This window comes from Cyprinodon tularosa, unplaced genomic scaffold, assembly GCF_016077235.1.
Source record: "Cyprinodon tularosa strain WSP-4 unplaced genomic scaffold, ASM1607723v1 ctg634, whole genome shotgun sequence".
In the NCBI taxonomy this organism is placed as follows: Eukaryota; Metazoa; Chordata; class Actinopteri; order Cyprinodontiformes; family Cyprinodontidae; genus Cyprinodon; species Cyprinodon tularosa.
The window spans coordinates 552,410-576,795 of record NW_024039379.1 but is presented as its reverse complement, the minus strand read 5'-3'; the positions used below and the strand labels follow the sequence as shown (position 1 = coordinate 576,795).

The 24,386-nt window shown below is 45.9% G+C and overlaps 1 protein-coding gene and 1 long non-coding RNA gene across 7 annotated transcripts in view; one reads left to right on the top strand and one right to left on the bottom strand.

The window, feature by feature from the left end:
- usp54a (ubiquitin specific peptidase 54a) overlaps positions 1–24,386 on the top strand; it is a 46,726-nt gene that overhangs the window by 5,849 nt on the left and 16,491 nt on the right. For 5 of the 6 annotated variants that reach the window (XM_038308305.1, XM_038308304.1, XM_038308302.1 and 2 more), the window contains exons 1-9: positions 7,350–7,505; positions 12,315–12,727; positions 18,205–18,297; positions 18,373–18,507; positions 18,581–18,694; positions 18,803–18,885; positions 20,819–20,921; positions 21,001–21,147; positions 21,230–21,379. In XM_038308305.1, coding sequence (XP_038164233.1) covers positions 12,584–12,727; positions 18,205–18,297; positions 18,373–18,507; positions 18,581–18,694; positions 18,803–18,885; positions 20,819–20,921; positions 21,001–21,147; positions 21,230–21,379 — 969 coding nt within the window. In that variant the 5' untranslated portion in view covers positions 7,350–7,505; positions 12,315–12,583. Of the gene's footprint in view, positions 1–7,349; positions 7,506–12,314; positions 12,728–18,204; positions 18,298–18,372; positions 18,508–18,580; positions 18,695–18,802; positions 18,886–20,818; positions 20,922–21,000; positions 21,148–21,229; positions 21,380–24,386 lie in introns of those variants that run through there. The other variant, XM_038308303.1, reaches the window with a different exon arrangement.
- LOC119798743 lies at positions 6,739–7,864 on the bottom strand. The gene is made up of 3 exons (XR_005282759.1): positions 7,237–7,864; positions 7,041–7,141; positions 6,739–6,928 (listed from the first exon to the last, which is right to left on the bottom strand). It is a non-coding gene; the product is annotated as an uncharacterized LOC119798743 (long non-coding RNA).

Genomic DNA, 24,386 nt, shown 5'->3' with positions numbered 1-24,386 from the left:
GTGAAACTTGTATATTATATTCATACATTACATACAAACTCATATATTTCAGATGTTTATTTTGTTTAATTTTGATGATTACAAATGACAACAAATGAAAATTTCAAATTCATCATATCAGAAAATTAGAATATTGTGAAAAGGTTCAAAATTGATGGCCCCTGGTGCCACACTCTAATCAGCTAATTAACTCAAACCACCTGCAAAAGCCTTTAAATGGTCTTTCAGTCTAGTTCTATAGGCTACACAATCATGGGGAAGACTGCTGACTTGACAGTTGTCCAAAAGACGACCATCGACACCTTGCACAAGGAGGGCAAGACACAAAAGGTCATCGCTAAAGAGGCTGGCTGTTCACAGAGCTCAGTGTCCAAGCACATTAATAGAGAGGCGAAGGGAAGGAAAAGATGTGGTCGAAAAAAGTGTACAAGCAAGAGAGATAACCGCACCCTGGAGAGGATTGTGAAACAAAACCCCTTCAAAAATGTGGGGGAGATTCACAAAGAGTGGACTGCAGCTGGAGTGAGTGCTTCAAGAACCACCACACACAGACGTATGAAAGACATGGGTTTCTGCTGTCGCATTCCTTGTGTCAAGCCACTCTTGAACCACAGACAGCGTCAGAAGCGTCTAAAGAGAAACAGGACTGGACTGCTGGTGAGTGGTCCAAAGTCATGTTCTCTGATGAAAGTAAATTTTGCATTTCCTTTGGAAATCAAGGTCCCAGAGTCTGGAGGAAAAGAAGAGAGGCACTTCATCCACGTTGCTTGAAGTCCAGTGTAAAGTTTCCACAGTCAGTGATGGTTTGGGGTGCCATGTCATCTGCTGGTGTTGGTCCATTGTGTTTTCTGAGGTCCAGGGTCAACGCAGCCACATACCAGGAAGTTTTAGAGCACTTCATGCTTCCTGCAGCTGACCAACTTTTTGGAGATGCAGATTTCATTTTCCAACAGGACTTGGCACCTGCACACAGTGCCAAAGCTACCAGTACCTGGTTGAAGGACCATGGTATCCCTGTTCTTAATTGGCCAGCAAACTCTCCTGACCTTAACCCCATAGAAAATCTATGGGGTATTGTGAAGAAGAAGATGCAATACACCAGACCCAACAATTCAGAAGAGCTAAAAGCCACTATTAGAGCAACCTGGGCTATCATAACACCTGAGCAGTGCCACAGACTGATCGACTCCATGCCACGCCGCATTGCTGCAGTAATACAGGCCAAAGGAGGCCCAACTAAATACTGAGTGCTCTACATGCTCATACTTTTCATGTTCATACTTTTCATTTGGCCAACATTTCTATAAATCCTTTGTTTTTATTGGTCTTCAGTAATATTCTAATTTTCTGATATGATGAATTTGAGATTTTCATTTGTTGTCATTTGTAATCATCAAAATTAAACAAAATAAACATCTGAAATATATGATTTTGTATGTAATGTATGAATATAATATACAAGTTTCACTTTTTAAATGGAATTACTGAAATCAATCTACTTTTTCATGATATTCTAATTTTATGACCAGCACCTGTAGATCTGGTAGCTGCACCATCATCCAGTTACGTTCCTATGGCTGAATGTTTGTCTGGATTCCGGCGCTCCTTCCTAGTTTGCTTTTTATCCATGAAAGTTATTCGGAAGGAACCGAGACATTGATGGCAGGATTCCAGCAACCCAGACTGGTAATACTGTGAAAAATCAGCCATTGTAAGCTGGTCCTTACTGGGGGCCCTCCAGTAAAGCCAGTAATGAGCGGCTCATTGACACAGTTTGTCTCAAACTCTTTTGTTTTCTTCTTGTCCTCATTCTGAGCTCATTGTTCTTAAGGAGGACGTGGAAACATCTCATTGTTTTCGGACAGTAATCAGGTTTTTACTGGGAAAACTGGAGAAGTTTTTTCAGTTGTCTGACCTCCAGCAAACACATAAAGGTTAATGGTTCTGAACCAGTATGGAGCGCCCAGAATGGGAAGAGCACTGAAGGGGAAAATCATTATTACAGTGTAAGATCTAAACTCGTTAAGTAGATTCCCAGGACTGAGAAATGAAGGAAATGCGATAATTACAAATATTAATAACCTTTGAATCAGAGCAGCCATCAGCTTTACTCACGAATATAATTCTATTCAGTTTATTTCTATATTCACATCATGTCATCTCAGGTCACTTTCCAGTTCACCAGATCATCCAGTCAGATTGATTCAAAGTTTTCTATCTAAGGAAAACCAGCTAATTGCATCGACTCATTGACTCTTCAGCAATCCCTCACACTAAGCATGCTTGTAGCGACAGTGGAGAGGAAAAACTCCCTTTGAACATGAAGAAACCTCCAGCAGAACCAGGCTCAGTGTGAGCGGCCATCTGCTGAGGCCCACTGGGGTTCAAGGAGACAGAAGCAGACATAGAAAAAGAAGCATAGATACAAAAGGCAACTGTCAACCAGCTCCACAGGCGGCCCCGTCCAGGAAACACACAGCCAGGCAGACGAGCTCCGAGCCAGCTCCCATGTCAGAGGATGAAGAGAGCACATCCAGTTAGTCACAGTCAGAGAAACAGGACTACACTGGAAAACAGGCCAAGCTCCAACATCTAGAAACAAAGGTGTTGATGGCAGCAGCACAGCTGATATTTCTCTCCAGGATGGAGTCACAGCCAAACAGGAACAGACCAGATGAAGCTACTATGAGAAAAAGCAGAGAGAGCAGAACGTTAGAGATTGAACTAACAGATTCTGCAGAGTGGGAGAATAGAGATAGAATGAAGCAGAATGATGAAAAAGGGGTCCCTATGTCCTCCAGCAGTCTAAGCCTATAGCAGCAGAACTATAGAGATAGATCAGGATAACCTGAGCCACTCTAACTAGAAGCTTTATCAAAAAGGAAAGTTTTAAGCCTAGCCTTAAAAATATAATATTTAATCATTTAAATGGACGAATCAAAGAACTGAGGAAACAGAAGATCTTCCAGCAGTAAAAGTTTTATTCTTAGAATTCTAATAACCAAGTCTGTGACGTCGGAGCTAAAACCAGATGATGGAAGGTTCCTCTCGTTTTCTGCCTTTCACTCCCCCTACCATATCATCAATCTGATTTTTCAGTGAGTGAGTGCTTGTTGCTATGATGCGTCTTTGCTCAGCAGCTTGGCTCGTTGTAAACCAACCAATCAGAGCACAGCTCATCTAAATATTCATGATCAAACCATAAAAGGAAGAAAACCTGTGGTTTCGTTCTAGGGCTTTTAACCAGGCTGCATTAGGGCTCATAGAACAGCTAATAGGCCATTTATAGCCCAACCAATGTTACACTAACCTGACAACAGCCAGATGCATGTCTCGCTCCGCCTTGCTCCACTCACATACATCTGGGAACCCGCCATAGGGATTGCCTTAAGTGAAGGCTGGGCCTTATCAAAACTCCTTGCATATGATTGGATAAGCCACTTGTCTGTCATCTTTATTGATGTGCTATTTCAACCACTCACACCGAAGCTAACCCGTGACGCTGTGAGAGGAGGAGCCATTTGGTAGATCAAGCTCTTGCCAAATCCGGTCGGGAGAAGGGCGAAAACATCGTTTCCACCAACAAAAGCCTTCAAAGCCGTTCTCTGATGTTCTTTTGATGAAACAATATCAGAAAGATTGGACAACACAGAAGAAATAGCAGCATCAATGCTAACGCTTGCTTCCTCAATGCGAGCCGCCATTGTTGTTGGAATCTCACGGTCGCTTCTCCACTCCAGGACACACCCGCCCTGCGTCCTGATTGGACAGACAATAAATTCGGTTGGGGAAATCACTTTCAATGAGCGGGTTCCCAGATGTATGTGAGTGGAGCTAGGCGGAGCGAGACATGCATCTGGCTGTTGTCAGGTTAATGTTACACACCCTATTAGAGACCTGCAGGACCAGATACCCTATAGAATCATTCTATCACCACTTTAAGGAGTAAAAACCGTCCAATAACCAGAGGCATGCAGAAAAAGATGGAATCAAGATGGAATGAGAAACTGAATCCAGAGAAGATTCAGATTCTGTTAGAGCCACAATGCTCCGCCCATCTCTGCCTGAAGTCAGTGATCCACTGGAACCTTTAAAGCTTTAATGGATGGATGGCCTTTAATGATCTTTCTGCTGAATTGGATACAGATCTAAAAAGCAGCAAGAAGTTCAGGAGTCGGGTTCTGCTGCAGAGCAGAACCTCTGAGCAGAGGAACGTCCTTCCAGGACCTGAACGACGGGCGGACATTTTCCACAGCTGGAAAATGGAAAACACAAAAATATAGAAGCTTCCGGTTCTGAGTTGATGTTTCCTGGAGCTGAGCTGTGATGCAATGGAGAGTTAAAGCATTCGTCCAATCAGAGGACGGTTCTCAGTCAGGAACCATCATCGTTTTTACTTAATCCGGGAATCCGGATCTCATCATCAGGCCCTAATGTAGCCAAACCTGATGGATAAAGACAGAAATGTTTTTGTTCTACACAGAAACATCTGTCTCCTTTAAACAATTAGCTGCAATATTATTTAAATAGAAGTTAGAAAGCAGGATTTCCTCCTAATTAAGTTCTTTAATGAGGTTCTGACTTCCTGTTCTTGGGTCATGTGACCCCTGGAGCTGAGGCTGATTCCCATCATGGTTTCAGTCGATCCTCGGAAAACGTTTGTTTTCTAAACACAGAGGAGACGTATTTTACAGTTCCCGGGTTTTCACGGTTTTATTGAGGATAAAGCTGACGCCTCAGCCCCGTCTGATCCAGTTGGACCCGGTTTGGTCCTGTTTAATAGAAGCCAGGCGGAGGGAGTCTGCAGCAGAGGAATGTTTGAGGCTCTGAGCTGCGGTTCAGATGAGATCTCCACCCAAACACTGAGCTGCAGCTGCTTCTGTTATTTCATCAAACACCACAGACTGACGGCCCGCTGCAGCTCAGTGTTGCTGGTTCTGTGAGGTTCTGCTGACGTTTGGACCCGACTGGATCTGTTGTCAGCAAAAATATGCTGCTTGTTTTAGTTTCCTGGTGACAAAATCTGGAAAAATGAGTTTGTTTTGACGACGTGGTTCATTTATTTTCTATTAAAATCTCAATCTTCTGGAAAAAGATTCACAAACTGAAATCACTGAAGAGAAAAACAGAAAAAAAAACTACAGGAAAATCAGACATAAAGAATCAAAGCAGCAGAATCAGAAGCAACAGATCCCAAATCTCCAGCTTCCAGAACCCATCCTAGCTGTTCTGTTCTAAATGTGCTGTGATCCATGGTTCTGTTCAACGAAACTGGGTCGGATCAGAACAAGCGAGTCAGCGGGGAACATTGTTTGTCCCCAGCTGCTCCTGCAGTCCGAGCTGCCATGAATCGATCGTGGCAGGCGATCAATAACCTGATCAATGCAGCCGCTGACACACACTGGGCTGCAGGGTCAGCTCACAGCTCCAACCCCGCCCTATAAGAACCACGCTGATCCAGAGCTGCTGAAACGCATCAGAGCGGTGGACCGGTTCCACCAGAACCTGGAGGCAAAGGCCTGTGCTGCATTCAGGCGCCTGCTGAATCTGTGGGTCAGCAGGGCGTCAGGCCAGAGCAGGGAGCTAGCATGCTGCTGCACCCTGCTGATGGAAAATATATGCTAACTATTGATCCAAATCTGCTTTAAAACTTTAAAATTATGCATTTTATAAATTATAATTTTATAGATAAAATTATGTCATTCTTTATCCTTTTTTTTAATTTAAAGGTTTCGTGGAGGGTTTTTCAAAAGACCATCCGAGAGCGTGCACGAGCCCATAAAGCTTCTAGTTAGAGTGGCTCAGGTTATCCTGATCTATCTCTATAGTTCTGCTGCTATAGGCTTAGACTGCTGGAGGACATAGGGACCCCTTTTTCATCATTCTGCTTCATTCTATCTCTATTCTCCCACTCTGCAGAATCTGTTAGTTCAATCTCTAACGTTCTGCTCTCTCTGCTTTTTCTCATAGTAGCTTCATCTGGTCTGTTCCTGTTTGGCTGTGACTCCATCCTGGAGAGAAATATCAGCTGTGCTGCTGCCATCAACACCTTTGTTTCTAGATGTCGGAGCTTGGCCTGTTTTCCAGTGTAGTCCTGTTTCTCTGACTGTGACTAACTGGATGTGCTCTCTTCATCCTCTGACATGGGAGCTGGCTCGGAGCTCGTCTGCCTGGCTGTGTGTTTCCTGGACGGGGCCGCCTGTGGAGCTGGTTGACAGTTGCCTTTTGTATCTATGCTTCTTTTTCTATGTCTGCTTCTGTCTCCTTGAACCCCAGTGGGCCTCAGCAGATGGCCGCTCACACTGAGCCTGGTTCTGCTGGAGGTTTCTTCCTGTTCAAAGGGAGTTTTTCCTCTCCACTGTCGCTACAAGCATGCTTAGTGTGAGGGATTGCTGAAGAGTCAATGAGTCGATGCAATCAGCTGGTTTTCCTTAGATAGAAAACTTTGAATCAATCTGACTGGATGATCTGGTTGAACTGGAAAGTGACCGGTTTTTCCTCTGCATCAAGATGTAATAAAAGATAAAAAGTAGAAACAATTAATTGAGAAGCTGAAAAAACTCAGAATAAAAAAAAAAAGCATTAAAAGTGAATACAGGGAGTAAAAATGGGAAAGAATAACATCTTACATTCAGCTTTGTAAAGTAAAGAAATCAACAGATTATAATCATAATCTGTTGATTTAATCTGTTGATATAATTATTAATTATAAGCTTTGTAAGGAATAGAAATATGGAGAAAAATTAGTTTAAAATAAATATTTAATTTAAAAAAAGGTAAAAATTAAACCAAAATCTGTCAGAAAAAATCCTTTAATTTTACAAACTGAAACCTGAAACTCCAGGAAATGATGAAATCAGCAGCAGGGTGTGACCCCCAAGGTGACCCGGATCCCTCACCTGTTCCAGAAAGAAGCTCCGCCCACAACCTGGGATCAAAGGAACCAGAACCTGATGATGGGCAGATAAAGATGCTGGAGAGAAAAAAATACTTAAAAGAAATAAACAATAATCAGCTGATTTAAACACTCTGCTCTGCACCTTCTCTCTGGACTTTGACTAGGCCATTTTCTGCCTTTAAATGATCCTTTCCAGTCACTGCTGCTCCTCATGAGATATTAAATAAAAGGCTTTGATGTTTTCTTTACAAAAAAAAAAAACAAAAAAAAACAGTTTTTATATTTAAAGTAAATAAAATCCTAAAGTTTCCAGAGGAAGAACCGTGAAGCTGCTCTACCTGTGGGTCCGGAACTACCGGAACCACCGGGACGGCTGGCACCGGCGGCTCTCACGCGCACAGGGCGCGCGCGCTCCGCCGTGCACGCGCCTGCGCCTGCGCGCGGCCCCGCGCTGCAGGTAGTAACTCCGCCCCCTCCCTTAAACACAATGCCGCCGCTCCGAGCCCCTCCGGCTCCGTTCCGTCCCGTCCGGGTCCAGACTCCGCGGTCCGGTTCCGGAGGCCTCCAGGTCCGGACCCACTGAAGGTTTTTCCTCCTCCGACCGAAGGTGAGCTGCTCCGCCGAACCTCGGGGTTCTGGTTCCGGCCGTGTCCGCTGCAGGACCTCGATGCTCCGCAGTCGGTTCCGGTTCTCCGGGTCCGGCCTGCGGTGCGGTCCGGCTCCGCTCCGGGCTCTTTGTTCCCGGGAAGTTTGCTGGAAGTGACGTCATGGTTCCGCTCCGGACTCCGGCTGGAAAACTGCGGATTTAACGCTTCGGTTCTGCCGGTTCTGCTCAGCCCGGGTTCTGGTCTCTGTGGGGTCCAGTGGGGGTCCCCGTGGGTTCGTGGGTGTTGAACTGTGGATGAGGAGGAGCGGTTCTGATTCGGATGTGGTTTTGGTTCCGTTCTTACCTGAACAAAGATCCAGATCCAGTCCAGCGGTCCGGATCCGGTTCCGGTTTATTTGCTCCATCAGAACCTTCAGAACTTTGATAAAAGTTATTTGAACAGAAAGTGATCAGAACCCGGAGCTCTACCGAACCGGCGGGTCAGAACGTCCATTAGAACCGTTCAGAACCCTGATGACCCAAAACTGCTGCAGTGGAGCTGAAGTCCCGGTTCTGGATGATCCGGATTAATAATCCGGATTAAAACTGAATTTTATCTAAAAAGGTCTGAAAAGAACTTAGAACTGGATCAGGTGGTTCTGGATTAAAGTCTGTTTACACTGAAACCAGGAGGCGGTTCTGATCCAAAACAAACGTCTGGAACTGGATCCTGGATCCCTGACCCAGTTCATCAGAACAGGAAACCAGAACCTTCAGAACCACAGATTTTCTAAACTTTGTTCTGATTAGCCCGCTGCGCTCGCCTCAGATTAGTGGGTTTGGTTCTGTTCGACCCGACATGGTTCTGTAGAATAAGAACCAAACAGAACCTCCGTGTTCTGTAGAGGTTCTGGAAGATGCAGCCCATGGCATCGATGGAACAGAACCGCCAACATGGCCGCCAACATGACCTCCACCGGGCTTTACCATCAGAACCAAACGTTGTGGGTTCTTTCACCCGTTGCTCAATCAGAACCTTTCCCTCCGAGGTGGGCCGGGTCTCTGAGGCCAAAGAAACCAAAGGGATGGATCAGAGGTTCTGGTCGTGGAGGTGAAAGACGGTGGGGGTCAGAATCGGACCTGGCTGTTCCACCAGCCATCCGGGTCAGCACTGGTTTCTGCTCGGTTCTGTTAACCAAGCAGAACTGGACCCCTTGGTTCCTGATCTCAGAGGAGGGGGAAGAAGCTGCTCCTCTTCCTCCTCCTGGCTCGATGAAAGGTTATGTAGAATCGGAACCAAACCTTCACCGTTTGCGGGTCGGCTAGCTGCTGGTGGTGAAACCGGAACCGTGGATCCAGCTAATTCTGATGATTCAGTTCTGATAATTCTGATAATTCAGTTCTGATGGACCAGAACCAGAAACCAAGTTCTTAGTTACTGATGGGTCCCTCATGACCTTTAGTCCCAGCCATGACACGGCCTCCACCGTGCTTCTGGACCTCCTAGGTATAAACCACTGACCTCTAATTATTCACTGGATTCCTGATTGGCTGAAAAAAGTGAAGCCTCCGTCCGCCATCTTGGTACTCCCCACTCCCAGGCAGTAAAATGCCTCCCTGTTCAGTATTTAGCTGCTAAAACCAGCAGTTTTCTGTCTGCAGGAAGACGTTCCTCAGGTCATTTCCCAGTCAGTGGATGAACTAAGCAATAAATCCATCTATAGCCGATGGATCCTTTAGTTTAGTCTGTAGACTAACATTAGTCTCAGACTGACTGGAAGAGATTGACTGAGTTAGCCACTGACATTGGGTCTAACGTTAGAAAATAGAAAGTCATTCAGTGTGAAATGTTAATGTAGTAAATCTTTATTCAGTGGATGATGATGTCGTTTTTTGGAACATTTGGTTTATTTCTCATTTGAAAAAGTCATTAAATATATTTCAGGTTATATTGATGGAAAAAAGCAACTCAACCTTTTTTTCTTCTTTCTTTGGGAGAAAAAAGGGTAAAAAAGGAAAACTGAAACATTTTTAAAGGCACAGACAGCATAAAAGTATATGGAATCATTCATGCATAATTTACAAATAGGAAAATAGAATTAACAGACATGTGCCTGATGGGAAATATTGAATTTAAATGTAAGATGTAGTTACCATATCAATGTAATAAATTTCTATGTCTATTACATGAACATCATCAATTTAGCACTAATGGCTCATCTGTATTATTCTGCTCCATTAACACATTAATGTTATTGTGATGGATTTATATAATATATGATGGGCTTATTTTTTTTATTCTAAGTTAAAGTTAATCTACTGATGCTGTGAAACAGCCAGTCTGTGTAAAAGTGATGAATTTCTCTTTATTTTAAAAGTCTTCAGTCCCTGAAAATGAGAACATCATGGTTGTTCGATGCTGTAGCGCACTGATTGTTTACATTGAGACCGGTCTAACTAGGGAGTACCAATATGGCGGCCGGTGGCTTCATTTCAACCCCGTGCTACCAATGAGCAATCAGGGAATAGATAGAGATCAGTGAGATAAACCCGTTAGAGCAGAAACTTCCTGGTGGAGGCGTGGTCTGAGCCAACCAATCAGCTTAGAGCTTTCCCTGACTGAGATATTGGCTGAGCTGGAATCCAGCGGAAGCGTCGTCCGAAGGCCCGAGTCGTCGGCCGATAACATCATAGCACGGCGCCAAGGCCTGTATGCAGCCGATAAAAGCATCCATCTTTTTGCCCGCTTGGAGGGAAGGGTCCGCTGTAGCCTACGTAGCCTTAGGTATCCCATGATGCATTGGGAGTGGAATTAAACCGGCTGACATTTAAGCTCAGATTCCAATATCTCTGCAATGTGGGGATTATAATCTGATATTAGCTGCGCAACGCTCCGGATCTGTTCTCTGCCTGCTTTGTGAGTCAGCTGTCACGGTTGCTAGGCGACAGAGCGTACGCTGAGGGAGGGGCGGAACCAGCAGGTAAACCGGGTCCTTGGATCTGTTGGAGGGCTGCTGAAAATATGGATCAGAACCTTGGTTCTGGTCTTCCAATGATCTTAGGTCTGGTGTCCTTATCGCCATGGCGCCGGGTCACATGTTGGCGATCGGATCTGTGTGGTACCGATAGGGCCCGCTAAACGAGCCGGGTCATCAGAACCATCACGGATGGAAGCAGAGAGAGCAGACTTCCAACCAAGCAGCCCTGATTCAGAACCTCTAATGACAGAACCTGTTGGGTTCAGGAGGTTCTGCTGAACCTCTGAGGTTCTGGACCTGTAGGTCCACAGAACTTTGGATCCTCCCAGAACCAGCTGGCAGCTGCTCTGTGTGGTTCTGATCAACAGAACCTCTGGTATCAGATGATGTCTGCTGGTTGGGTTCTGTTCTGACCCAATCATGAAGTCTTGTTTGGACCTCAGCAGAACCTCCAGTAGAACGGGCTCAGCTGCTCTGTGATTGGCTAACGCTGATGGACTTGGTACCGCCCCAGTTCTCACATGGACCTGAGCGTGTGCTGCTGTACCAGAACCTCAGACCCAAACTGTTTTCTGACGTCTCAGCTTGATTCTGCATGGGTCTGATGATCCGAAGCAGAACTTATTGGACCTGGACTGGAACCAAACTGGTCTTCATGAGCGTTCATTTGAGATGCTGTGATCCGGGTCCAATCGGGTCAATCCGGACTGACCTCCTGTTCCAGTCGCCTCCTGAGTCCGCCCCCATCGGGTCCTCCTGTTCCTGGTGGAGTAAACAAGCGCTCCCTGGAGGACCTTTGGTTCTGTAATCCTCCTAGATCCGTTTACTGAGATTCTGAAAACGCTGATGGGCCTTAACCAGAACCTGAGGAACCCGGTTCTGAAACGTCTGCTCCACAGTCGGAACCTTCCATTTAGGCAGAACCGTCCCGCTGGTTCTGGTTTTAGTGACTTAAGGAAGGATTTTCTGATCTGGATGTTTTTAATCAGGTTCTAATTCACATAGATCTAGAGTTCTGTTCAAATAGAGCCTGGTTCTGCTGGAGGTTTCTTCCTGTTCAAAGGGAGTTTTTCCTCTCCACTGTCGCTACAAGCATACTTAGTGTGAGGGATTGCTGAAGAGTCAATGAGTCGATGCAATCAGCTGGTTTTCCTTAGATCAGTGGTCTCCAACCCCCGGTCCTCAAGATTTACTGTCCTACAGATTTTAGATGCATCCCTGCTTCAACACAGCTGAATCAAATGAATGGCTTGAAAAGGTAATCAATCATTTGATTCAGCTGTGTTGAAGCAGGGATGCATCTAAAATCTGTAGGACAGTAGATCTTGAGGACCAGGGTTGGAGACCACTGCCTTAGATAGAAAACTTTGAATCAATCTGACTGGATGATCTGGTGAACTGGAAAGTGACCTGAGATGATATGATGTGAATTGGAGCTATAGAAATAAACTGAATAGAATTGAATAGATGCAGAACTGACCCGACCCGGTCGGAGAAGCAGCGTCTGCAGTGACGAAGCGTCTGAACCAAGCTGGAATTATCCAGTTATTGCTGGTCCTGCTGGTTCCCAGTAATGGCGGGTTGTCGGATCAGAACCGCCTCCTCTGTCATTACTGGGATCAGCGCTCTTTGTTCTGCTGCGTTCAGGAACGCCTCGGCCTCTAATTAAACTCTATCTGCCGTCTGAGTCTTGTTTTCAGGTGGCAATAATAAAAAGGTTCTGATCCGGTCTGTCTGGTACCGAGTCCCAGAATGATGTCCAGGGATCATGGTTCTGGGGTTCTGACCCGGATGGATCCAAACTCGCTTTGGTTCCTCTGGAAGCTCAAAACTTTCTGTTCTTCTCCTGCAGGTCCGCCCCGATCCGATCGGCCCCCGCTGACCTCTGACCTCTGAGACATGACGATGAGGTCCGATCCCGTCGGAACCGCCTGCTGAGTTCCAGAGTTCTGGTCCGGTTCTCGCTGAAGCAGAGGAGCAGAAGTTCAAGAAGCTGTTGGAGGATTTTATCGGGTCGGTTCTGGTTCCTCTTTCCCACCGGTTCTGCTGGCGTTTGGGTCCTCGGTTCAGGAGGAGATGGATCGCCGGGTCGGAGCGACAGGAAGTTGATCCGCAGCCAGAATGTCGTGGAAGAGGAACTACTTTGCGTCGGGTGGAGCGACGCCGGGGATGGTGACGCCTCGCCGCGTGGCGTCCATCGCTCCCAGCAAAGGCCTGAGCAACGAACCGGGTCAGAACAGCTGCTTCCTGAACAGCGCCCTGCAGGTACCAAAGCACACCCAGCAGAACCAGAACCGGGTCGGTCCATAACACTTGATCCTGGTTCTGATTTAGTTCCTCTGATCTGTCATGGTGGCAGGTCCAGACGGTTCTGACAGGTATTGGGTCGAACATCGCTGGACAGATTCTCTGAATTCAAACATCTAGAATAATTTTTCTACGTTTTATTTCTATAAAAATGTTTTTGGTTTAAATTAATTTAAGAGTTTCTTAATAATCATGAAAAACCTGAAAGGCCTCTGAACCATCACCCTAATCTGTAGCTGCCAGCATCAGAATCGGGTCAGAACCGGACCGGACCACTCTAGAACATTGAACGTTCCTGAACCTGTCAGGGTGTGAATACTTTCACCGCCAGCATCTTCCTGATCGGATCAAACCGGTCCTGACCGGTTTCCATGGAGACGATAAAGGAGAGGAAACCCGGTTCGGTTCTTTTTAACGATCAAAGTGGTTCTGGAGGAACCATCAGGTCCATAGAGCAGCGGTTCTGGTTGGTCGTTCACTACCGGGGTCCAAAAGGTCAGAGTCATCAGAACCGGATGTGCTGCCTGGTCTATTGGACCGATTCTATTTTAATGACGGATGAGGAGCAGAACCGCTGAGACGGAAATGTTTTCTAAATGGTTCTGGGCCCCAGATGTCTGACCCGGTTCTGGTTCTAGCAGAACTTAGCCTCTATGTCCCTGCAGCAGCCTGAAGGTCGTCTCCGTCTGAACATGAAGGTCAGATTCAGAACCAAGCTGACGGAACTGGACCCGTCAGAACCATTAAGAGCCGAGCCTTTGGACCAGAACTGATGAAGATGAGGATGATGATGATGAGTTCTGCTCCTTCTGGACCAGAACCAGCCTGAGCAGAACCGCCACCAGACGTGGAGCTGGAACGGTTCCACTGAGAGGTTCTGCTGCTGGCAGAACGGGCCGGACGCTAAGAGCAGGCGTCCTGTGGATCAGAACAGACGGCCCGGTTCCAGAACACAGCGACATATTGGCGCCGGCGGGGGGGCAGGAAGGAGCGGGCCTCGGCGCTGACCCAGCAGATCCTGTTAGCAGCATCCACCCGGTTCTGTCTCTGCTCGGCCCGGCTGCGGTTCTGTTTGCTGTCAGGAGGAACTGGGATCTGCCGACCCGGTTCTTCTGACATTCCAGCAGAACCGGGACAGAATTTCTGACCCGTTTCATCCCAAATGAACCAGATCCAGTTTAGGGAAAACATTCAGAACCAAAAAAAAACGTTTTTTAGCTCACTCACCGACCCGGTGGGCTGATCCGGTTCTTTCAGAACCACATTCCTGATTCGTTTATCACTGAGCCGATCAGAGGTTCTATGTGGTCCGATCGGTTCTGATGTTTTGAATGTCCGTGGATCGGAATTGGAATCGGACCCGTCTGTCTTCACACTGACATCCAGATGTTCTGGTTCCATCGGAGGAAGAGTTTTGGGGTTTTTCCTTCCAGCAGAACCAAAGGTCCGTTAGGTTAGTCCTTCAGTGGTTCTGACCGTATCTACTGACAATGCTGGTTGCCATGACGGCACCAGTCTCAGATCAGAATTCTGGGTCTGAGATAAAATACAGCCCAGAACGCTGCAGAGGTTCTGATCCAGACCCGGTTCTGCTGTATTAACACTGTGGATGTAAAGGAGACCCATTACTGACCTCTAGTGGTGGAAATGGAGACAGCAGAGCCTAAAACCATCCAGCAGCCAATCAGAAATCTTCATCAGAGGGACCAGAAGCTGACCGCGGTACCTATGGAGCTACAGCAGCGACCGATTTAACTGACGTCGAATGACGAGATTAAACAATAAAAATTCAAACACTGAAAATTTTCTTTAAAAAAAAGCAAAAAACTGATCATATTCTCATTTTCAGCTGCAGCATTTTTCATTGGGATGATAACAGCGTCACTGCAGACTTCCTGCAGCTATGATGTTACTACAAGCTTGAGCTGTTCTTCCCAAAAAAGTTCAAATCAATCCTCTGGACTTTGTTTCCAAGTTTGAAGACGTTTCTCTTCCATCTAGGAAGCTTTTTCAATTCCAAATGTCAGAAATAGCGTTTAGTTCCAGGTTTTATCCAGCAGCCCAACAAAGCCTGGTTTTAGTTTAGAAAACATGCAAATAGAAAAGGATGAACGGGTCCCCCCCTTTGGAATGGGGGTCGTTTGGCTTCTTTGTTAGCCTGCAATGCCCCATACCTGTCTATGTCTCTGAAAGGGGGGGTCATTAAAGGGAATTGTTGGTCTGGCTAAGCTACTAAAGGTGGTTAACCTGCTGACTGTGGCTAACCTACTAATGGTGGCTAACCTGCTAACTGTGGCTAACCTACTAATGGTGGCTAACCTACTGACTGTGGCTAACCTACTGACTGTGGCTAACCTACTAATGGTGGCTAACCTGCTAATGGTGGCTAACCTACTAATGGTGGCTAACCTGCTAACTGTGGCTAACCTACTAATGGTGGCTAACCTACTGACTGTGGTTAACCTGCTGACTGTGGCTAACCTACTAATGGTGGCTAACCTGCTAATGGTGGCTAACCTACTAATGGTGGCTAACCTGCTAACTGTGGCTAACCTACTAATGGTGGCTAACCTACTGACTGTGGTTAACCTGCTGACTGTGGCTAACCTACTAATGGTGGCTAACCTACTGACTGTGGTTAACCTGCTGACTGTGGCTAACCTACTAATGGTGGTTAACCTGCTGACTGTGGCTAACCTACTGACTGTGGCTAACCTACTAATGGTGGTTAACCTGCTAACTGTGGCTAACCTACTAATGGTGGCTAACCTACTGACTGTGGTTAACCTGCTGACTGTGGCTAACCTACTAATGGTGGTTAACCTGCTGACTGTGGCTAACCTACTGACTGTGGCTAACCTACTAATGGTGGTTAACCTGCTGACTGTGGCTAACCTACTAATGGTGGTTAACCTACTGACTGTGGCTAACCTACTGACTGTGGCTAACCTACTAATGGTGGTTAACCTGCTAACTGTGGCTAACCTACTAATGGTGGCTAACCTACTGACTGTGGCTAACCTACTGACTGTGGTTAACCTCCTAATGGTGGTTAACCTGCTAACTGTGGCTAACCTACTAATGGTGGCTAACCTACTGACTGTGGCTAACCTACTAATGGTATTTAACCTGCTAACTGTGGCTAACCTACTAATGGTGGATAACCTACTGACTGTGGTTAACCTGCTGACTGTGGCTAACCTACTAATGGTGGATAACCTACTGACTGTGGTTAACCTGCTGACTGTGGCTAACCTACTAATGGTGGCTAACCTGACTGTGGTTAACCTGCTGACTGTGGCTAACCTACTAATGGTGGTTAACCTGCTAACTGTGGCTAACCTACTAATGGTGGCTAACCTACTGACTGTGGCTAACCTACTGACTGTGGCTAACCTACTAATGGTGGCTAACCTGCTAATGGTGGCTAACCTGCTAACTATGGCTAACCTGCTAACTGTGGCTAACCTACTAACTGTGGCTAAGCTACTAATGGTGGTTAACCTGCTGACTGTGGCTAACCTACTAATGGTGGCTAACCTGCTAACTGTGGCTAACCTACTAATGGTGGCTAACCTACTGACTGTGGCTAACCTACTAATGGTGGCTAACCTGCTAATGGTTGCTAACCTGCTAACTGTGGCTAACCTACTGACTGTGGCTAACCTACTAATGGTGGCTAACCTGCTAATGGTATTTAACCTGCTAACTGTGGCTAACCTACTAATGGTGGATAACCTACTGACTGTGGTTAACCTGCTGACTGTGGCTAACCTACTAATGGTGGATAACCTACTGACTGTGGTTAACCTGCTGACTGTGGCTAACCTACTAATGGTGGCTAACCTACTGACTGTGGTTAACCTGCTGACTGTGGCTAACCTACTAATGGTGGTTAACCTGCTAACTGTGGCTAACCTACTAATGGTGGCTAACCTACTGACTGTGGCTAACCTACTGACTGTGGCTAACCTACTAATGGTGGCTAACCTGCTAATGGTGGCTAACCTGCTAACTATGGCTAACCTGCTAACTGTGGCTAACCTACTAACTGTGGCTAAGCTACTAATGGTGGTTAACCTGCTGACTGTGGCTAACCTACTAATGGTGGCTAACCTGCTAACTGTGGCTAACCTACTAATGGTGGCTAACCTACTGACTGTGGCTAACCTACTAATGGTGGCTAACCTGCTAATGGTTGCTAACCTGCTAACTGTGGCTAACCTACTAACTGTGGCTAACCTACTAATGGTGGTTAACCTGCTGACGGCTGTGATGGTAGTGGGAAAAAATCAACTCTATCGCTGCATTGTAGGTTTTAGAAAGCTGAAATCTGAATCTCAAACCACCTGTCTTCTTTGTCCAAAATGTGAACATTCTGGTCCTCCAAAGAATGTCCTTTGTCCATAAGGTGTAGATGGACAGCAGAGTCTTGTCCTGTAACTGAACTAGTTTTGGATCGGGGGGCGGGGCCAAACTGAACTGAGTTGCTCCTCTGGGCGCTCTCACTCCATCTCCCATCATCTCGTCTCCCGCTGGACTCAGACGGCTGCTCTGACTGATGCCTTCTGACGCCGTCACACCTTCTCACTCTGTGGTTCTGCTGAACTCTGTCTCTGATTGGTCCGTTTCCTCTGGTTGACTGGATCCCAGAGACCCTGAAGTCACCTTTAGTTCTGAGGAGTCGGTCGGACCATCCGCTCCGCCGTCTGGAGCTCCTTTAGGTTTCTAAACTTCTCTGAGGTTCTGGATGGTGGGTTGGTTCTAGAACCGGTTCTGCTCCACAGATGACATTTAATTTTTATCCTTTAACTCTGGAATCTGGATCATTAAAGGTAAAGATTCTGGCTTCTGGCTTTGTCAGATTCTTCTATTATTTTTATTGAATAAAAACATATCTTTTAATCTTTTATTAGTTAACCTTAAAACTTTTTTTCCTCACTTTTAAATGGTATTAAATTTTCATGGTTCTGACCCTGAAATCATCGTTTGATTTTTTTGGCGCTGATGGACAGACGGAGGAAGGAAAGCAGCTCCAATCACTGCAAAAAATATAAATCTCAATAAGTTATTTTTTCTTAAAATAAGTGTGTTTTTCCTTGATTTGAGGAGGTAAGTAAGACACTTTGCCAATGGAACAAGACAATTTCCTTTTAAAATAAGAAAAAACTATTTTATCGTCTTATTTCAAGTAAATATTATCTAACTATCTTATTTTAAGAGTGAAAATACTCATTCCATTGGCAAATCATCTTATTTACCTGCTCAAATTAAGGCTAAATATACTTAATTTAAGCCATTTTTTACTTATTTCTGGATTGTTTTTGCAGTGAACTTGGTTCATTATGGGATGGATCATCATGTGTTTAAGGATGACCAAACCGCCCTGAAGTTCTCCGCTTCTGAAGAAGGTTCTGTTGGTTTGTCCTCCTCAGGTTCTGTGGCACCTCGACATCTTCCGCCGGAGTTTCCGTCAGCTCACCACTCATAAGTGCATGGAGGACTCGTGCATCTTCTGCGCTCTGAAGGTGAGGAGCGTCCTGACGCCTCGGGCCGCTCCGGGTCCAGTTTCCTCCCTCACCTCCTCTCCTCTCCTCCTCCAGAGCATCTTCGGTCAGTTCCAGTACAGCAGTGAGAAGGTTCTGCCGTCCGACGCTCTGCGCAGCGCTCTGGCTAAGACCTTCCAGGACGAGCAGAGGTTCCAGCTCGGCATCATGGACGACGCGGCGGAATGCTTCGTAAGAACCACCGAGGGTCTGCAGCAGCTGGACGGACCGGCCAGACCTTTACTGACCTTCTGCTCTTTCCTAGGAGAACATCCTGATGAGGATCCACTTCCACATCGCAGACGAGACCAAAGAAGACATCTGCACGGCCAGACACTGCATCCCCCACCAGAAGTTCGCCATGACGCTGTTTGAGCAGGTGAGACGGACCAGCAGCTTCTGGCTCGGTTCTGCTGGGAACCCAAAGCTGAGCTCCTGCAGTCAGTGAGCTGCTGATGTCTGGAACCTTTGTCTGTTTGTCCATCAGTGCGTCTGCAGCAGCTGTGGAGCATCTTCAGACCCGCTGCCCTTCATCCAGATGGTTCACTACATCTCCACCACCTCCCTGTGGTAGGTTCCCCTCAGAGCCGCCATCTTTGGCTGCAACGCGCCGAGCTGTAGCTAGGTAACACAGCAGGGTCACCTAGGCAACCGGCATATTGATCAGAACCTGTGAGATTAAATGTTAGGATGGAAAAGCTGGAACAGAAATAATCAACTTCTGAAGTCACATCTGGGATGAAATTAAACCCGATTAAGAGATTTTCAGAATCTGGTTGGAAAATGTGACGATTTACTTTGTTGTTCTCATTGAACAAGTTATCTACCGTTAGCAGATTAGCCACCATCAGCAGGTTAACCCCATTAGTAGGTTAGCCACAGTTAGCAGGTTAACCACTATTAGTAGGTTAGCCACCGTTAGAAGGTTAGCTACCATTAGCAGGTTAACCACTGTTAGCAGGTTAGCAACAGTTAGCAGGTTAACCACCATTAGGTTAGCCACAGTCAGCAGGTTAGCCACAGTCAGAAGGTTAGTTACCATTAGTAGGTTAGCCACAGTCAGCAGGTTAGCCACAGTCAGCAGGTTAACCACCTTTAGTAGGTTAGCCACAGTCAGCAGGTTAGCCACAGTTAGAAGGTTAGCCCCATTAGTAGGTTAGCCACAGTTAGCAGGTTAACCACTATTAGTAGGTTAGCCACCGTTAGAAGGTTAGCTACCATTAGCAGGTTAACCACTGTTAGCAGGTTAGCAACAGTTAGCAGGTTAACCACCATTAGGTTAGCCACAGTCAGCAGGTTAGCCACAGTCAGAAGGTTAGTTACCATTAGTAGGTTAGCCACAGTCAGCAGGTTAGCCACAGTCAGCAGGTTAACCACCTTTAGTAGGTTAGCCACAGTCAGCAGGTTAGCCACAGTTAGAAGGTTAGCCACCATTAGTAGGTTAGCCAAAGTCAGCAGGTTAGCCACCATTAGTAGGTTAGCCAGAGTCAGCAGGTTAGTTACTATTAGCAGGTTAACCACTGTTAGCAGGTTATTTACCATTAGTAGGTTAGCGACAGTCAGCAGGTTAGCCACCGTCAGCAGGTTAACCACCATTAGTAGGTTAGTTACCATTAGCAGGTTAGTTACCATTAGCAGGTTAACCACTGTTAGCAGGTTATTTACCGTTAGCAGGTTAGCCACAGTCAGCAGGTTAGCCACAGTCAGCAGGTTAACCACCGTTAGCAGGTTAGCTACCATTAGTAGGTTAGCTACCATTAGCAGGTTAACCAACATTAGCAGGTTAACCAACATTAGCAGGTTAGCCACCATCAGCAGGTTAGCTACCATCAGCATTTTAACTACCATTTGCAGGTTAGCTACCATCACCAGGTTAGCCACCGTTAGCAGTCTAGCTACTGTTAGCAGGTTAACCACCATTAGCAGGTTAGCCACTGTTAGCAGGTTAGCCACCGTTAGCAGGTTAACCACTGTCAGCAGGTTAGCCACCATCATCAGGTTAGCTACCATCAGCAGGTTAGCCACTGTTAGCAGTTTAGCCACCGTCAGCAGGTTAGCCACCGTTAGCAGTTTAGCTACTGTTAGCAGGTTAACCACCAATTAGCAGGTTAGCCACCGTTAGCAGGTTAACCACCATTAGCAGTTTAGCTACTGTTAGCAGGTTAGCCACCGTTAGCAGGTTAGCCACCACCAGCAGTTTAGCTACTGTTAGCAGGTTAACCACCAATTAGCAGGTTAGCCACCGTTAGCAGGTTAGCCACCATCAGCAGTTTAGATACCACTAGCAGGTTAAGCACGGGTAAATGTTTACTCAGAGCAGCAGATTAGATGTGGGCACCATCATCAAAGTAATAATTATATTAATCTTCCTTAAATGGTTCTTAGTTTCAACTAAATAACTTTGCAACAAAAACTCATCCTTCAGTTTAATCCCAGAAGGGAAGAATTTACTGCAGCATCATGAAACCAGAACAGGGAATTCCCTGAACTTCCTCTTCCTCAGTAACCAGGCTGTGAAGATGCTGGAGTCCAAGGAGAAGGCCACGCCCAGCATGTTCGGGGAGCTGCTCCGGAACGCCAGCATGGGCGACCTGCGCAGCTGTCCTGTAAGGCTCCAGGAATTAAAAACTCAGAAACCTCCTGCTGGTTCCAGACCTTCACGTCTACCGTCTGCCTCCTCCTCAGAGTCAGTGCGGTCAGCAGCTCCGCATGGCCCGCGTCCTCCTCAACAGCCCGGAGATCATCACCATCGGCCTGGTGTGGGACTCGGAGCACTCGGACCTGGCCGAGGACGTCATCCACTCGCTGGGAACCTGCCTGAGGCTGGGAGATGTGAGGAGTTACAGCAGCAGACCATCAGACGGATAAACCAGAGTATGGTGAGCCAACGTTCTGATCGAGCCTCCATCTGCAGCTGTTTTACAGAGTGACGGAGGAGAAGGCGCGGCAGGCGGAGCTCTACCTGGTGGGCATGGTCTGTTACTACGGGAAACACTACTCCACCTTCTTCTTCCAGACTAAAATCAGACGCTGGATGTACTTCGATGATGCTCATGTAAAGGAGGTGAGATCCAGACCCCCCCGGTCTGTAGCAGGGCTCTGCAGCCAAAGAGCCGTTTAGCACCGAGTCTGGCAAAGTTTTAAAGCAGCAGAATATTATGAGTAATAGGAAATATTTTGCATCTTAAGCAACCAACAGTTTATCTGTATTTTAACTTCTGGCCCCAGAAACAGTTTAATTTTTCATATTTCATTCCGTTGCGGAAATGTGTTCATATATTCTTTATTGTAATGCTACTTTCACGCTGGAGGCGCTTTGAGCATCAAAAAAGCTTCTGCTGCTACAGGACCTTTTGGCTACATTCACACTGCAGCCTAAAGTGACCCAAATCCGATTCTTTTGCGACCTGGATCCCATTTTTTCACGACAGTCTGAACGACACAGATAAGATTTTTTTCCAGTGCGACCCAGAACACTTAGAACTGTGGTCCTGAATCCGAAACGAATTAGATTATTTTTATTTTCGACTTGTATCTGAAAGAGTCGGATTTATCCGACCTGACTGACATTAATACCCAGAAGCTACGGAGAAGCGGCAAGAAAAACAACAACCATGGCGGATGATGATGCGGAGATTTATATTTATGTTTAAACATGTTGAAAAGATTGAGTTATTTAAGGTTGGGAAAGATTGCTGGATGCGCTCCCACGCAACCGTCCATGTTTATTTCTGTAAACACAGAGCACGCTGGCCTGTGACATCATCGCGTCCTCTACTGCGCATGCAGGACACTTACGTCGTATAAATGCAGTTCACACAGGAGATCACATACAGGTGGGAAATACTTGGAAATGTGAACGATGCACAACAATCGGATTTCACAAAAATATTGGAATTGAGCATCAAAGCCTGCAGCGGGAAAGCAGCCTTTGATGCTCGTCAACCATAGACTTTAAGTGTAAACCAGCTGCTTCTGCTGCTTGAAGCGTGTTAGGTGTGAGCGTAGCATAATCGTATCATTTAGCTACTATTAAAAGCCAATGAGGATCTGAAGAGCTGCAGGTTGCAGAGTTTGGTTATATTTAGACCAGTTTCAGTCACTTTAAACCTGGTTTGTAGAAACGGTCTATCCTGAATGTCTCCTCATCCGGTTCTGTCAGTGGGCGACGTTCAGGATGCCTTCAGGGACCTCAGGCAGAGTTCTGACCTTTAGTTCTGGTTTCAGTTTGGGCTTCATGTGGGAACATCAGATCAAGCTTCAGAGCTGACAGGCGCCCCCTGCTGGTCATCAGCAGCAGTAATGATGAAGGAGCTGCATGGATTTAATCTTCTTCATCCTCAGGTTAACTTCCTGTTGATCACAAGAATAAAAGCTGGTAGTTCCAGACTTTTCCGTTACTGTAGAGGAAATATCTGATGAGTTTCCCCCCCCCCCCTCCAAACATGCGGTTCGATGTTGGGTTCTGTGAAACGAGGAAATCCCTCCATTGTTTGTCGGTGCAGCTGGACTGAAGGTGTGGTCAGAGGCTCCACGCTTTCTGCCCACACTGCAGACCTCCATCTCTTTCTCTGCTAAACAAACAGCCAGAAGCTTTGGTTTGGTTATTGTTGCGGCGGGACGGTCCGCTCCACGCCGGGACGTCCTGTCACATCCGATGGCAGCCGGGCAAAATGGAGGAAGGGTGGAAATGATAAAGAGAAGCGTCTCCTTTCCACAGAAAAGATAAACGGAAGAGGAGGTTTGTTTTTCCATCAGGGTGAGGAAAGTTCTGATCTTTGATTTGGATTTAAACAATCCAGACGGATTCTGGAAATAATGGAAAATAACTTTGGTTAAACATCACTGACTAAAACTATTCTAACTTATTATTAAAATTATCATTATTATGAAGAGTTTAAACACAATAAAAACATAATAATGGAAAACTTTACAGGTACGATTCATAATGAATATAAACTAAATGTAAAATTGTTTTCAGATCCAGTTCTTATATCGCTGCTTGATAATGGTTGAACTGGTTTAGGCTTTTATTGCTTTCTGTGGAAAAACTGATGAACATTTTGATCTTAGTTTAATATATTTATTCCAGCGTCCCAACGCTCTTATTTTGAAATTTAGCGGATCAGTTTTACTCTCCGTCAGTCAATGGAAATCTCTGCATCATTCAAACTAGCAAACATTACTTGGACTCTTTTTTTCTTTTTTGGAAGAAAATCTTATTTAATAAATATCTACCACAAGAAAATTTGTCCTTTTTTAATAACCTCAGACCTTAGGTTTAAATTAAAAATAAAATATTAAAATGAAGGAAAAACTCGCAGAAGGAGAATAAACAATATTTGATTTGGGTCGCTGATATTTTTTTTAAATAGATTTATTTTCTAACAAAAAATATTGCCCCTTTAAAGATGTAAAACATATATATATATATTTTTTTACTAATTTTGTGAATAGAAAAAAAACAAAGCTTCATTCCTGCTAATAAAACCCGCTTAGAGACGCAAACGTCACATGCTTTTTTTTGCTGATCAGTGGGTAGCACTGCTGCCTTGCAGCAAGAAGGTCCCGGGTTCGATTCCCGGCCCAGGGTCTTTCTAAATGGAGCTTGTTGTTCTCCCTGAGCATGCGTGGGTTCTCTCCGGGTACTCCGGCTTCCTCCCACAGTCCAAACACATGAATGTTAGGTTAATTGGCTTCACTAAATCCTCCTTAGGTGTGAGTGTGTGTGAATGGTTGTTTGTCCTGTTTGTCTCTGTGTTGCCCTGGCAACCTGTCCAGGGTGGACCCCGCCTCTGACCTGCAAACAGCTGATGGACACCAACACCCCTCGCCACCCCAACTAGGATAAGCGTGATGGAAAATGGCTGAAAAGTAAAACTTTACAACAGGTTGCTAATATTTTGAGAAAGTAATGTTTAAAAATCCCTCTTAAAAAATACCAAAAAGTATATTTCTGCAAAGGCAGTTAGTGGAGAAAATGCTAAAGCTAGCACCCAGTCCAGGAGTGAAAGGATCTGCAGGAAATGATGCCATAAACACGTGGAGTGAGTCTCTATAAACAGCAGAGA